The sequence below is a fragment of the Odocoileus virginianus genome, unplaced genomic scaffold (genome assembly GCF_023699985.2).
Source record: "Odocoileus virginianus isolate 20LAN1187 ecotype Illinois unplaced genomic scaffold, Ovbor_1.2 Unplaced_Scaffold_4, whole genome shotgun sequence".
NCBI classification, from domain to species: Eukaryota; Metazoa; Chordata; class Mammalia; order Artiodactyla; family Cervidae; genus Odocoileus; species Odocoileus virginianus.
This window is the reverse complement of record NW_027224266.1, coordinates 4,225,924-4,241,135: the sequence shown is the minus strand read 5'-3', so window position 1 is coordinate 4,241,135 and position 15,212 is coordinate 4,225,924. Positions and strand designations below refer to the sequence as shown.

At 43.5% G+C, this 15,212-nt stretch overlaps 1 protein-coding gene and 1 non-coding gene across 4 annotated transcripts in view; both read right to left on the bottom strand.

The window, feature by feature from the left end:
* PDK3 (pyruvate dehydrogenase kinase 3) overlaps positions 1 to 15,212 on the bottom strand; it is a 126,028-nt gene that overhangs the window by 70,073 nt on the left and 40,743 nt on the right. For 2 of the 3 annotated variants that reach the window (XM_020903074.2, XM_020903075.2), the window contains exon 1: positions 9,125 to 9,391. The exons of the other annotated variant lie outside the window; for it this stretch is intronic. In XM_020903074.2, the coding sequence (XP_020758733.2) occupies positions 9,125 to 9,230 (106 nt within the window). In that variant the 5' untranslated portion in view covers positions 9,231 to 9,391. Of the gene's footprint in view, positions 1 to 9,124; positions 9,392 to 15,212 lie in introns of those variants that run through there. 3 annotated transcript variants of the gene reach the window in all.
* On the bottom strand, positions 11,707 to 11,778 carry TRNAW-CCA (transfer RNA tryptophan (anticodon CCA)). Its single transcript has one exon. It is a non-coding gene; the product is annotated as a tRNA-Trp (tRNA).

The window sequence follows — 15,212 nt, the reverse complement described above, 5'->3', positions numbered from 1 at the left end:
GAAAAGTTATGACCAACCTAGACAGCATATTAAAAAGCAGAGACATTACTTTGCCAACAAAGGTCCGTCTAGTCAAAGCTATGGTTTTTCCAGGAGTCATGTATGGATGTGAGAGTTGGACTATAAAGAAAGCTGAGTGCCAAAGAACTGATGCTTTTGAACTGTGGTGTTGGAGAAGACTCTTGAGAGTCCCTTGGACTGCAAGGAGATCCAACCAGTCCATCCTAAAGGAGATCAGTCCTGAATATTCATTGGAAGGACTGATGCTAAAGCTGAAACTCCAATACTCTGGCCACCTGATGCGAAGAACTGACTCATTTGAAAAGACCCTGATGCTGGGAAAGATTGAAGGCAGGAGAAGGGGACACAGACAGAGGATGAGATGGTTGGATGGCATCACCGATTCAATGGACATGAGTTTGAGTAAACTCCGGGAGTTGGTGATGGACAGGGAGGCCTGGTATGCTGCAGTCCATGGGGTCACAAACATTTGGACACAACTGAGCAACTGAACTGAACCAGAGTCCAGTGAGTAAACAGTCAAGGGCACTTTACACACATCAAAATGAACAAAATAAACCCACAAGGGGAAAAAATAAAACTTTCAGCTTCTATGTTACCTATTACACAAAGTCATAAAACCTCATTTTGGGAGGGTTGTGGAGAAACCGGTACACTTCAACCCGGGGGACAGCCCTATAGATTAAAGCTATACAATCCCTCACAGTCTTTCACGTGGTAATTCCACACAGGGGCACAGATCCTAGAGCTAAGCCACCGGTCACCTGGACGAACCTCAGCTACCCCATAAGTCACCCTCCAGATAGCCAAGTTTGACTGCTACTAGAAAGAGGGCAAATGGAGCTTTATTATTTCAATGTAAAATAAGAGCAATCATGGCACACTTCTTAAACAGGGATCCAAACTATCTTAGAGGTTGCAAACTTTCTGTAAAGGGCCAGAAGGTAAACAGTTTGGCTTTGTGGGCCAAACAGTCTCCATGGCAACTACTCAACTGTGCTGCTGCAGAGGTTCAGAAGCCACACATGCTATGTAATGAATGGACATGGCTGTGGGCCAATAAAGCTTTATTTACAAAAATAGGTGTTGCCAAAACCTAGAGCATGTACAACATAAAAACCAAACCGTAATGGAAACTATGGACTTTGGGGTATAATGATGGATCAGTGTCGGTTCATCAGTTGTTAACAGCCCACACTGGTGCAGGATGTTGATGGTGGAGGACATTTTATTTGTGGAGGTGGGTATGGGAGTTCCCTCTACTTTCTGCCCATTTTGCTGTGAACCTAAAACTACTCTTAAAAATGAAGTCTATTAACTGTAAGACAAAAACAGGTAGCTGGCCCTTAAGACTATAGCATTCCAAGGGGAAAAAAAAGGATTTGCCCAATTCTGGAATCAGATAATCATGGAAGCAAAATATCAGTAACAGAACGCACCTAAAATGAAAGGGAAAAGTGGTGATATTTTCTGCTTCCATCCAGTAATAAGACCAAGATTTCCCAAATCTTGCCAACAACCTGATCAATTTCTCGAAGTTTAATGGGAGGAAACCACTCAGTCATCCGTAGGTCGGTATTGTGGCCTGTCCCCACTTCAGAAGCATACCTAACTGCCAAGACAACAATCAGAGCCGGAACTACACCTGAAGTGCTCAGAGTCTCATAAACCAGGTTATGTTGAAATCCAGTCATATCAGATCTTTAGGGCCCAAAAGGTCAATTCGTCCTTTAAATTTAAATATTGACCAACATGCATTAAGCCACATTAGGTATCTGTCCCCGAAATGGAATTGTTCTCTTCCCCTTTCAGTTCTGAATCATTGGCTTTAGTCTCTAAACAGGTGAGTTGAATTCTTGGCAATGCCTTAGAGCAGAAGAGCCTGACTGCTGACAGAAAACCAGACACAAATCCATTCTTCTCCCCAGTAGTAATCAGGCTTTAAGAAGTATGACTTTACAAACCCAAAGCTTTTCAAAGAGCAGTCATTTGGAAGCCAAGTCAACTTCTCAGTGGGCATTGGAAACTTAAAATACCTTCTCAAGGAAAAGAGAAGGCAGCTGGGCTTTCGAACCTCAAGAAGAGTCCAACAGGGAAACTGGCTGCTGCCTCCTAGTAGCTAAAGGCTCCAAGGATCGCAGAACCAGTGTTAATTATGGTAGAAATCTTTTCTGTGAAAAGGCAGAGTTGTCAGACAACCTCTCTTCTGGCGGCTTTATTTCAGAGATGCTATATTTAAACGCGGGAACCTTACAGAAGTTTGCACTTATATAACCACTGACTAAATTAAAGCGACATGATGTTTAATAACCTTTAGATGGAGTCAATAATCACCACTTACAGAGCGCCCACTCAGAATAGAAAGCAAACAGCTGAGGTTGAGAGAGGTTACAGAGAAGAGGTGAGTGCCCACCCTCCACAGAGAGACAGTTTAGAGTAAAATCAAGGAACAGAAGCAAATATCTTTAACACAAGTGTGGCTATGCGGAAGACAAGGGCAAAGGAACTGGAAAATAAAACAGATGGTCTGTAGAGAGAGGATCAGAGTGATTAATGAAGGAACCAGAAGAGGACACGGTAAAGCTTAAAGATGAAAAGCATGTCCAGATGAAAATGTGAATCATTTCCTATGAACACATTTGAGATTCAGAAGGTTCTACCTTTAAGTTACGTTGCACAGTCCAAGCTCTCCTTTTCTTACATCATTAAGAGAACTTTTAACTCATAACAACCACTTAATAGGAAGACCTCGGGCTTTTGCAAATATCACAAAGACCACCGTAACATGAACCGCCATTCAAAGACAGTTAATTGGTCCAAAATTCCTGAGAGTAACCGATTTATGGGGGGAAAGAGAGTAAAAGTTGTACTGAGGTAAAAAATCAATAAATGTTTATTCTGAACATTAAAATGTAATATTTCTATTACTCTTAATAAGGAATTAATACATACAGTCTGAAGCCTCATTGTCCAATAGAAATACGTGAGCCACACGTCATTTTAAACTTCACATAAAAAGAAACAGGTGAGATTTTTGATGCTTTATTTAATGCAAATACTCCCAAAATTACCATTTCAACATGGAATCAATACAAAAATATATTGAGATATTTTACTATTTTTATATTGTCCTTGAAATCCAGTACCTTATACTTAGATCTCAATTCACAGGCTAAATTTCTATCAGAAATAATTGGCCTACAATTAGATTTCATCAAATTTATAGTTCAGGTAGATTCACATATTTAAACTGTTCTAAACATACTTAAAAGTTTTCCAATTAACTGAATCAAGTTTAAACTTAAATCAACTCAGTTTCCCAGTTTCAGTCACATCAGACACATTTCAAGAGCTCAATAGGTTCAAGTGGCTAGTGGTGACAAAACTGGACAAAAAAGGTCGAAATAAATAGAAAGATAATCCCTGGAATCAAAAATTCAAACCTAATTACTAAAAGAAACATAATAAAACCAAAGCAAGATGTATAATACAGTATAAAAATTAAAGGATTAAAGATAGAAAGTGAAAGGAAACTATAGATGTTTATCATTAAAGATAATAGATCTGTCATATCAACAAATATAAACTGGTTAAACTTTGCCACATAAAGATAAGGTCTGGCTCACAAAGCAAAATGCAACTTTACGTTTTCAAGACAATATTTAAAACAAAGTAATTCAGAAAGGTTCAAGAAGAAAATTAAAACAAGGAAAAAAGGGCTCCAGATCTCAATGCTAAATGAGGTTGAATATTTAAGGCCAAAAAGCACTGAACTAGTAAAAAATTTTAGCAGTAGCACTCTGTATCCTAAAGGGTGCATCTCACAATGACAGTTAAGGATATCCATGCAGCAAATGTAACATTAACAGGGACAAAGCAAAAACCATAGGCAATGTGTGGAGAAACAGAATCTTATTACTAGGAGACTCGAGCCTCTCTTAGCCCATGACAGGTCCAGCAAATTAAAAAAAACAAAGGTTATAGAAAATTCAAATAACATAATTAATACAGCAGATTTGATATATCAGACTCTGTAACCTGAGAAGAGAACACAACCTTCTTTTTGCTTCCCAAGGAACAAGGACAAGAAATGAGCCCTGACTGGACTACAAAGCAAACATCAAGAAATTAAAGAAATAATGATTCAGATAGCAATCTCTGATCACAACGCAACAAAACTAAACAACAACAAAATAATAATACAGGGTACACTTACAATGGAAATTTAATAACTCTTAGTTAACTTAAGAATAAAACAAAGGTGAAGAAGAGCTGGGGGGGGGATCAAATACTATACATATCAGCTGCTAAAGCAGTGTTCGGAGGAATGCTTGTCACCTTAAATACTGAAATAAATAACAAACAAATGAATTTTCCCATTCAAAAAGGAAAAAAATAACAACACTGAGCAGATCAGAGGGGATTAATAAAGCCAAAGTAGACATTAATGAACTAGAAAACAAAAGTCATAAAGCTAAGAACTGAATCCAATCACAGAAACCAACGACTAATCTCATCAAGCAAGAGGGCAGGGGGGAGAACAAATATAGAAGGAATAAAAGGGGAACAGCCACAGAGAAAATTAAGACTAAGAGACTACTATCTCTGCTATGCAAACTGAATTTAAAACCTTGATGACTAGGATAATTTTCTAGAGATATATATCAAAATGGACTCTAGCAGAGACAGAAAATCTATACAGATCAATACCACAGGCTAGAGAAGCCTGTCAAAGAGCAATAGTTCCCAAGACACACTAGGTTTAAAAGGTTCCATAGGTGGAGTTCTACCAAATCTTTAAAGAACAGATAGTTCAAAGGATAAGCTATGGTCTTAGGGCAGAAAAACAATTTCTCCTGAAACAAGCATGACGCTGACAAGAAAATCTAATCGACTGCACATACACACAACACCCAGAGCCAAACAGCACATGGAGATCAATATAATGAATTCAGGAATTCATCATACTATTCTCTCTAGTTCTGCGTACGCTTAAAATTTTCCGTAATGAAAAGCTAATGTTTTACTTGATGAAAATACTGAATCATTATGCTGTACACCTGAAACTAATATTGTAAATCAACTACTCTTCAATTTAAAATTTTTCTTTACTCAAATAGAAAATAAATCTATCGTGATACCCTTCTTCACTTATCAAAAGTTTGACAACCATGTGGTAGAACCGTAGAAAGACAGGTACTCGCAGAAACTTCCAGTGAGAGGATAAAGATACAACCTCGAAATGGAAGGCAATTTAACAATATTTAGCCAAATTTCAGGGCTTCCCCGGTGGCTCAGATGGCAAAGAGTCTGCCTGCAATGCAGGAGACCCGGAGATCCAAATTTCAAATGCACATAGCCTTTGATGTAGAAATCCCATTTTGAGGAATCTGTCCTATACAAATACTTACACATGCATGAAAAGATGAATGCAATAATTCACTGCAGCATGGGCTGTCAGAGCAAAGACTGGAAACATCAACAGGGAGCTGGCTAATGAATAGAGTACATCATACAAACTCTCAGATGCCATAAAAAGAAAAAGGAAGCTCTGCAGTTATAGATATGCAAAGTTGTCTGAGGAATTAAGTGTAAAAAAGCAAGGTACAGACAAAAGTATCACAAGTTGCCAGTTATGTTAAAATGGGGAGGCAAGTGGATGAAAGTTGGAAGCTGACTTTTCTATGTCCTTTTGTACCTTCTGAATCTGGAACCATGTAACTATAATCTCAGACCAAAAAGAACCTTTTTTTTTTTTAAATCACACCCTTTGGAATTGCACCATTGCAATTATAAACTCATAATTCATTTAGAACACCTGCTATTCTTGTGACAGTTGCTAACTGTGTGAAAGGCCATGTTTTAAGTAAAGATTGAGCTCAAAAGGCATAGAGAAATAAGACCCACAGATGAAAGGGGGACAACTCCAGATCCAGAAGGTCATCTTAACTGGTGGTTCTCAACTCTGGTGATGCTAAAGAACCACCCAAAATACCAATGCTCTATACCCCACCCCCCACCCCCCCCCCCGAACATTTACAGTAAAGTTTGGGGGATGGGGCCCAGGCAAGAAAACCATGCCTCTAAATGCTTTACATAGCAGTGGTCTTCAACAGAGGGTGATTTATTTTGCTCCCCTGCAGGACATGGTGCTGTCTGGAAACATGTTGGCTGTCACAACTCAAGGGTGAAGGGAGTGGTGGGTGCTACTGGATCCAGTGGGTAGAGGCCTGGAAGGCCCACAGCACACAGGACAGAGCCCGCACCTGCCCCACCCCTAAAAATGTCAAGAGTGCTGAGACTGAGGAATCCTCCTTTCAAATAAAATCAGTGCTTCTGCAGTAAGATGCAGTTTTAGCCTTCCTTCTTAAACAAGGAAGATCATCTCACTTACTAGTATGGATATATTCGCATAATAAAGCTATTTCTGTACTCGCAGAAACCACAACTTGTCGGTGTGGTTGTCACAAATACTGTAAACGTGAAATTCCGAGTATACCCTCTCTCCAGTCCCTGTCCAGGTATTCTAGTCAAAAGCTCGGGTCCCATTTGTAAAGCAGCCACGGGGAAAGTCACGAAGTTCACCAAGAGGCAGCCTGAGGCTCGACATGGGCCAGCATCTGTTCTATTTGAGCCCTGCATCTTTTAAAATATATTGAATTGGTGCCAGTCAGCTTCTCTTTCTGGAGCCAGCACATATGGGGAGGGGGGCAGGGAGGCTGCCACAGTCCCCCCACCCCAAGCTGGCTGCTCCCCACCCGGGGCCTTTTAGCAATTGAGGTGGCCCTCCCCTGCCGTGTGCTCCAACCACTCTGGGCCATAAGAGCCTCCTAAGTCTTGTGCCTTCTCTCCTTAAAAATACCCCCACACTCCTTCTAAATTCTCAAACTCCCACATCACTTGCCAAAATCAGACTGCTATCCAGAGCTGGAAGAACCAAGAGAATGGTAGAAGTCGAAGTGGCCTCTCTGTGTGACAACTGTCTACTGTTGTCATGAAAGATAGGCTGCCTGCCACCCGATTCATCTCTGGGCATTACAAAGGAGGCCTGAGTTTCTAGCAAATTCCACCACAATTTTATATATATAGCACTTCTGTGAGCTTCCTTATAAGGAAAAGACTTCAGTTAGTAGGCTTCTTTGATCATCCAAGATTAGAGTACCCCTCCACTATTCCCCAAATAGGTCAGAAGCTTTATATGGGAAATGCCTATCCGAAGATTTAGTCATTCTTTGTAAAAAGCTCATCCCTCCTCCTTCGAAATTAGGATCACAAAGTTTTGGAGCTGTGCTTTAGAGATGACCTTATACAACCCACATGTGTTCTTGAGGAGGAAAATGAACTCTAGTGAGTTCAGTCCCTCAGTCAAGGCCAGGCTCTTGAGTCAGTGTAACAACAAGAATTAGAACATTTCTTTCCAGATCATGGTCTCATGGGTTTCCCACGATAACACTATCCCCCACTGTGGTTTTCCTCCTCAAATAACATCTTTGCCAGAACACCTATTAACGTGGTAGATAGGAGCTGCTACAGAAATAAATCAACCGAAATGTCACCAAGCTACCAGGGCTATCACTTCAACTTGGGAGAGTGGAAGGAGGGAAGTAGGAGGCTCTGGATTCTTTTTATGTCTTTTATTGTGAATTAACCTGTCTCAGCTTACCCCAGTGAAAAGCAGATACCTTCAGACTCTCTCTAAACCACACATTAGGGATGAAAAATGCTATTTATAGCAACAGAGACATTTTCTTTTTAAACTTTGAAGGGGGCAGGGGCACTGCCTGAAACCTCTCAACTTCTCACAAGTGACAGAGATGGTCAAGTAAAACTAATGAAAAGCTTCTGGGAGAGAAGTTTAAGATGCAAAGATCCACATATCACCGAATTCTGATTTCCCTCATCATTTGCTGGCAAATTGGTTTCTTAACATTTAATTTGGTCTCAACTAACCAATTCCGCCCATCCTAGCCCAACTGTGGACAACATCACATGGTGCTCTCGCTCTTCCCCGAATGTGCTACCTACTCTGCACTTGGGTTTTTATGCCCACCTGACATCATCTCTAGACATTTACTTAAGACTCATTAAACGACCAGCTGCCCCATTATTTTCCCTTGAGAGCTTAGAACATCTCTGCCGCTCCATTTTCTTTTCCTTCCAGGACGCCGTGCTCCGATTCGATACCCGGCTGCGCACTTCGGTTTTATCACTTTCACGTGTTTCCCAACCAGCTGCCTCGCATTCAGCAATTGTGAGTATTCCCTACGTGCTCGCACCGGCACCACTTGGGAAACACGGTCCAGTTAACAGGACGTCGTGGACTCTCTCCCCATCTCAGCTAGGCCTCAGGCAGGTTGGGGGCCGGGTCCTCTGCGCTCGCACCTCACTTCGTGGAAGCTGCCCAGCAGCCCACCGCACAGGGGAGAAGCGAGGGGACGCAGGAGAGGCACGACGAAAGGTGTGGCAGCCGACCCTGCTCTGGCACCAGGAACCCACACGTCCGTTCTTCCCCAGCATCTAAGGCAGTCGCAACCCAGGCCTCCAACTGCTTAAACAGAACACCACCAAGACAGCAGTTCGAGTCCAGCCGCTCTTGCCACCTTAGGTGGTGCCTAAGAGCACCTCAGAGCAGAAAAGGAACGAAATGTCGTCGCGTAATTTATTCGACCGCAAGGTGTTTCTAAACAGGTCTTACCCAACACACACACACACACACACACACAAAAAAAAAAAAAAAAAAACAACCAACTACCTAAACATAAAACCCTTGAAAAGCCACCCACATTCCGCTCCGAAGTTTTAACGGCCCGGAGGTCCGTGTCAAGCAGATTGGAAGCTAACGACGGCAGGTTTGGGAAGTCCCGCCGCCCGGCTGATGCTCCTCAGACGCCGTTTCTGGGTCTCGGGGTGAGCCCTCGGCGGGTATGCGGGTGCCAGGCCCTACCCCTCCGAGCCCCCAAATCCGAGCCTCTGGGAAAGGCCCCGGAGCCCCGCCCGCGGTTCCCACGGACTTCGCCCAGAGGCCGCGGAGACCCGCGGCGGCGGGCCCGGAAGGTAGCGCCTCCACACCCTGGGGTCGTGGGGACCGTGGCCCCGCACTTACCGAAGTCCAGGAACTGCTTGATAGAGAGCGGCGATGGCGAGAAGCGCGAGTAGCGCTCAATCTGCTTGGGCACCGGCTGCTTCAGCAGCCACTGGAACAGCCGCATCCTCGCCCCGACAGCGCAGAGACCGGCCGAGACGCTCAGGCGGCCGCAAGGACCGGTGCAGCTGAGCCGCGCGGATTGGGTACGTTAGCCAAGCGCGCAGCCCGGCCTCCGCCTCGGCGCCGCTGGTGCAGCCGCCGCAGCACCAGCAGCAACAGCTCCCTGGCCGCCGCCGGTCGCCCGCGGCTTTCCCAGGCCCCGCCCACGGGGGCGGAGCCGGCCGCCGCACGTACGCGGGGCGCGAGGGGCGCGCGGCCGCACGCGCTGGCTGCTGATTGGTCGCTGCTGCCCTCGCTTTCTTTCGCCCGGGCGCAGCCCGGCGCCGGTGCGTCCCTCCTTGCCTCCTGGGACCCAAACAAGCCCGGCAAGTGCAGCTGACCCGGGTCCCGTCCGGGGCTAGGTCTTCCGCGACTGAAAGGTGGCGGAGGTGCAAGGAGACTGGGAAGAGACCCGAAGCCCTCGCCCGGAATCCGATCCGTACGCTGCTCAAGGCCCCTCTCTACCGAAGGCATCTCTTCCGGGAAGCCCTCCCTGGATCAGCTGACTTGCACTTCAGGGTATTCGTTGCATCTTGATACGTTTTCATTTTCTGTTTACCACTTAATTATAGAGATTGCTTCATGCCCTCCACCACCACCACCACCGTTGGGCAGAATAAACTCACCGGTTCGGATTCCTGCCTGCCCGTCACTATTGGACAGAATTCATTTTGTCACTGATTCTGTTTCGTGCTCCCCCCCGCCCCCACCCTTCACCTTCGGACAGGATTGTTAAGTCAGTGCCTCCTTATTTCCTCACTCAGCGCCCCTGGTTACCACCAACTCTCCCTTCCCACCGTCCTTCATGGGCCAACACCTTTGGGCAAGATTAATTGAAAAGTCACTATTTGATGCAACCACCACCACCATCATTGGACAGGATCAATTATAAGGTCACTGACACTTCATTTCGTCCCTACCCCTACCCCCCTCCTGTGAATGCCCCCTAACATCATTGGACAGGATTAATTGTTAAGGTCACCGGCTCTGTTTCATGCGCCCCCTGCCCGCCCTGTTTGAAAGGATCAACACTACCACTGGAAAGGATCAAATTTAAGGTCTTAGGCACTATCTTTCAGACCCCCTCATGACCACCACCACCATAGGACAGCACAGCCCCGACTCTTTTTCATGCCTCAGCACCACCACACCACTTATTCTGGACAGCAGCTTGTGTTTACACTGTTTACACACTGCGTTATTCTTTGTGTAAGAGTGAACGTGAACTCAGGGCTCAGTATGTGAAATCATTATTTCCCAATGTGAAGGTATAAAATACAGCTTGCTTTAACCGTTTCCACCAAACTTTGCTTTATTTTTGGCAATGTATCAACTAAATGATCGGTAGAATGGGACTTCCCTGATGGGGAATGACTAAGACTCCATGCTTCGATCCCTGGTCAGGGAACTAGATCTCACATGCTGCAACTAAAGATCCTGCATGCTGCAAGAAAGACTGAAGATCCCGTGTGCCACAGCTAGGACCCTGGCATAGCCAAAGAACTAAATATATTTAAAAAAATGAAAGGTAGAATATTCTCCAAGGAAAGATAAAAATTTAACTGGAAATCACTCCTTTGGTCTGGTTGGACTGGTTTTCTCAGTAGGATTATTGGTGTGTAGCTGTTTAGCTTCTGTGCCTTCGTTGGGTTTTTAATGCACCCAATTCTCTACTCTGAACTTAAAAAGTCATACGTACACTCAAAAGACATCCACTGGTCTTCCCTCACTTCTAGATTTTCAAGTACATTTTGGTCATCTTGGTGGTGGTACATTATGTAGACTACCATGTCTTTCCCATCCAAAACAGAAGCCTGAGAGACATACTAACAATCTCTTTAACCAGGAGCTTTGCCAGAAGAGCTAAACAATCCTGATGGTGTGCACGGGCAGACAAAAAGACCTCTGGTCTGTGGTTCCCCCAGTGACTTTCTCGGGGGCTACCTGGAGGCACAGTGCACTTGGTGGCAATGTGGGAGCAGATGAGCAGGAAGACTGAGTATCCATGGAGGGGGAGTTTTTCCCAACCTAAGTTGCAAATCGCTGCTGATCTTTCTGAGCTCAAAAAGATTTATTTCACTCCTTCCTTTTTTAACTGAACAAAACGCTACTTTACATCTATGTATTCTGATTTACTAAACTGTCATGTGCCTAGTTTTATTAATATTTCTCCAAAAGGTGGCAAAGTCTTAGAGCCTGGGAACAATATGAAAGAGCCTGGTATAACAGAAATTGTCCTAGTCTAGGACTCAAATGAATCCTAAGCTTGGTTCTATCATTAACTAGCTGTGTGACCTTAGACTAGTGAAAGAAAGTGAAGTCGCTCAGTCGTGTCCGACTCTTTGCGACCCCATGGACTGTAGCCCACCAGGCTCCTCCATCCATGGGATTCTCCAGGCAAGAGTACTGGAGTGGGTTGCCATTTCCTTCTCCAGGGGATCTTCCCAACCCAGGGATTGAACCCGGGTCTCCCGCATTGGAGGCAGACGCTTTAACCTCTGAGCCACCAGGGAAGCCCTTAGACTAGTGGGGGGAGATAAATCAGGAGCTTGAGATGAACATACACACTACTCTTGCCTGAAGAATTTCATGGACAGAGGAGCCTGGTGGGCTACAGTCCATGGGATCTCGAAGAAGAACTGGACACAACCGAGCAACTAACACTCCTATATATATGACAGATAACCAACAAGGACCTACTGTATAGAACAGGGAACTCAATGTTCTGTGATAACCTATACAAGAAAGTAATCTAAAAAGGAATATATGTTTATGTATAACTGAACCACTTTGCTGAACACCTGAAACGGACACGACATTGTGGCAAATCAACTGCACTCCAATAAAATTTTTGTTTTTAAGGGTGAGAACCAGTGTGCTGCGCTATGCACTCTAACCTAGGGCCCTATTCCTTCTTATTAATGCCTCAGACCTCAGCGCACGTATCACTTAGATCTACATCAAGGGAGGCCTTCCCCCATCATAAATGCTACTCATTCCCCTTGCTATATATTTTCCTGGCTCTCGTGCCTCCCACTGTAACACGCAAAACAGTTTGTTATGGTTTGATTATTGCTGTCTATTGACTATTCCTCTCTTCGTTGGCAATAGACATCACCCTGTAACCACTGGATCCAGGTCTGGCTTATTTACTGCTTCATCCTCAGTGTCCAGCATAAGTACCAGTTAGTATTTAGGTTCACAACAAATATTTTTTAAATAAATGAAAACCAGCAACAACAACAAAACCTACCCCAAATCGCATTCCTTTTGATCAGCTCTCAGTGGAGAACAAAGGCAAGGGTAGTGTTCTGAGTAATTAAAATGATAATGGACACTTCATTAAATAATAATTTGATAAAGCCAAAATCCAAAGTGGACTGTAACAGATGAGGGAAAAAATAACCCTGATTATCTGACCATCAATCACTGATGGGTGGATCTTGTCATAAAATGCCTCTACCTTCATTTGACTCTATGAAATTCTGGTCTCCCTGTCTTTTCCTCTTCTCTCTCTCTCTCTCTCTCTCTCTCTCTCTCTCTCTCTCTTCACTCTCAACAAATATTTTTTGAGCACCTACTGTGTGTTCTGTGAAAGTACCTATGTTGTCTCTTCACAGTAAATCTGATGGGTGAATATTATCCTTATTTGATAGGTGAGTGAACTAAGACACACAAAGCTTAAACTAATTTAAGATTACACATTTGTAAATGACAGTCCACATTCGAATCAAGATCTCCTGACTCTCAGTTCTATGTTCTTTCATAATACTGGCCTGAATTGTTCTTAAAAAGACTAAAAATAGACTTTTTAAAAAATGTATTTTTAGGTTCATAGCAAAATTGGGTGAAAAGTAAATTACCACACACAGCCTCCCCCACCATAAACAACCCACACCAGATGGTATCTTTGCTACAGTGAGCCTACACTGACACATCATTATCAACCCAAGTCCATAGTTTACACTGCTATTTATTCCTGGTATTGTACAGTCTATGGCTCTGGACAGAAGTATTCCCTGAAAAATCTGCTATTCTCTGCCTACACGTCCTACCCGCCACCAAACCCAGGCAACCACTGATCCTTTTACTGTTCCCATAGTTTTGCCTTTTTCAGAATGTCATATAGTTGGAATCATACAGTATACAGCCTTTGCAGGGTGGTTTCTTTCATTTCCCAATGCGCATTTAAGTTTCCTCCATATCTTTTTGTGGTTTGATAGCTCATTTCTTTTTAGGTCTGGGTAATATTCTATTGTCTGGATGTAGCAGAGTTTTATTTATCCATTTGCCTCTTGAAGGAAATTATGGTTGCACCCAAGATTCACTAGCCCACCTTTTGATTTGAAATGTGGAAAATAAGAGTGTGGAGATGAGTGAACTAGAGAAGCAACAACTATTTATGTTTTACTAAATGTATACTTTGAATCAAATATTGGTGTATTTGAAGCAGTAGCTCTATTTTCCCAAGGGTCAAGATTCTTGATTTTTTTTGACAAGCTACTTTAGGTGGTTCAGATCCTCTTGAAGTCCATTTATCCTAGTCTTTTCTGTTCTAATTAAGGATTTTTGGTCTTAATGGTCTTTCTCTTGCCCCAAAAGAGGTCAGAAAAGACCTTAACTACAGGGATAGTGTGGCAGATTAATTTACTGAGAAATGAAATCTGGGTTTTGTTTTTGCTGCTCTTGGAGGAAACAAAACAAAGGGGAAGCTGATCTTCACCCACCTAAAAGAGAATGGAGATTTTGGGTCTCGGCTTTGGGCTCCTGTGCCTTGGGAAGTTTATTAGCTGTTCTGTAGAGAGGGTGCTTTGGTTTCTAGGGCTGAAAACAGGTTGCAAGATATTAAGAGACATTCTGGTAGTCTCTGTAATCCTGCCTCGGATAAACCTCATTGGCTATAATACTGAGCAAAGCTGATAGTCTCTGTAAATTCATTCCCTCTTCTGTTGGTAACTACCTCCCACTGCCTTTTATTTACTTCCCAGTGCGGTGCAATTGTGCTTTGGGGGCATGGGGGAGGTGTCCAATGGGGAATAGCCCACTTTGGTGGTGTTAATAATAAATGAGATATATGGCTCAATCTAAAAACTCATGAGCTTAATTCTGACCACTGGCCATGGCTCACGGTTTTTGGCACATGACCCAATTGAGGCCAATAAAAAGCAGAAGACTGGACTTCTCTTGTGATCCCGTGGGTAAGACTGTGCACTTCCACTGCAGGAGGGGTGTGGGTTCCATCCCTGATGGGGGAACTAAGATCCCACAGGCCAACTGATGTAGCCAAAAAAAATTTTAAAAGGCAGGAAGCATTTCCTGGGAGCTTCTGTAAAAGAAACTTACCTGCCATTCAGAGAAAGCTTCTGGAAGGATCTCTCACTCTTTCTACCTCCTCTCCATCTCTAAGCACACACTCAGAAGAATCAATGGACAACCGTCTTGTGAGTAGGGTGAAGCTGACAGTGTAGAAAGCAGAGCACAAGTGGGAAGAGATTAGGTCCCTGGTGATGTTGTCAGGCAACTAAACCAAAGCAATCCTGAAGTTTCCTCTGAGCTCCAAGTTACACAGGCTAGTACAAACTCCTTTATGGTTTAGGCCAGCTCTGGGAGATGAGTATTACTTAGAGTCAGAAGTATCCTAAGTGGCAAACACAGCGTTTTTCAGATACCCTGCCTACACAATTGGGAACAAGACCCACATTTATGTCTGTTGATGGGTGTCTCGCCAGCTTTGCATGTGGAAACTCAAACTCAGATTTAATATGAGTTTTTAAAAACAAAAGTAATATTTCATGTGTCCAAGTGTTGTAGAACAAAATCACATCTTATAATGTTCAGAAGAAAAGAAACAGTTACGGAGGATGGTTAGCAAGTCATGGCACATGCACTCAATGGATCATTATACTGTCATTAAAAATTCATTGTGTGAAGTCTATATAAGAACATG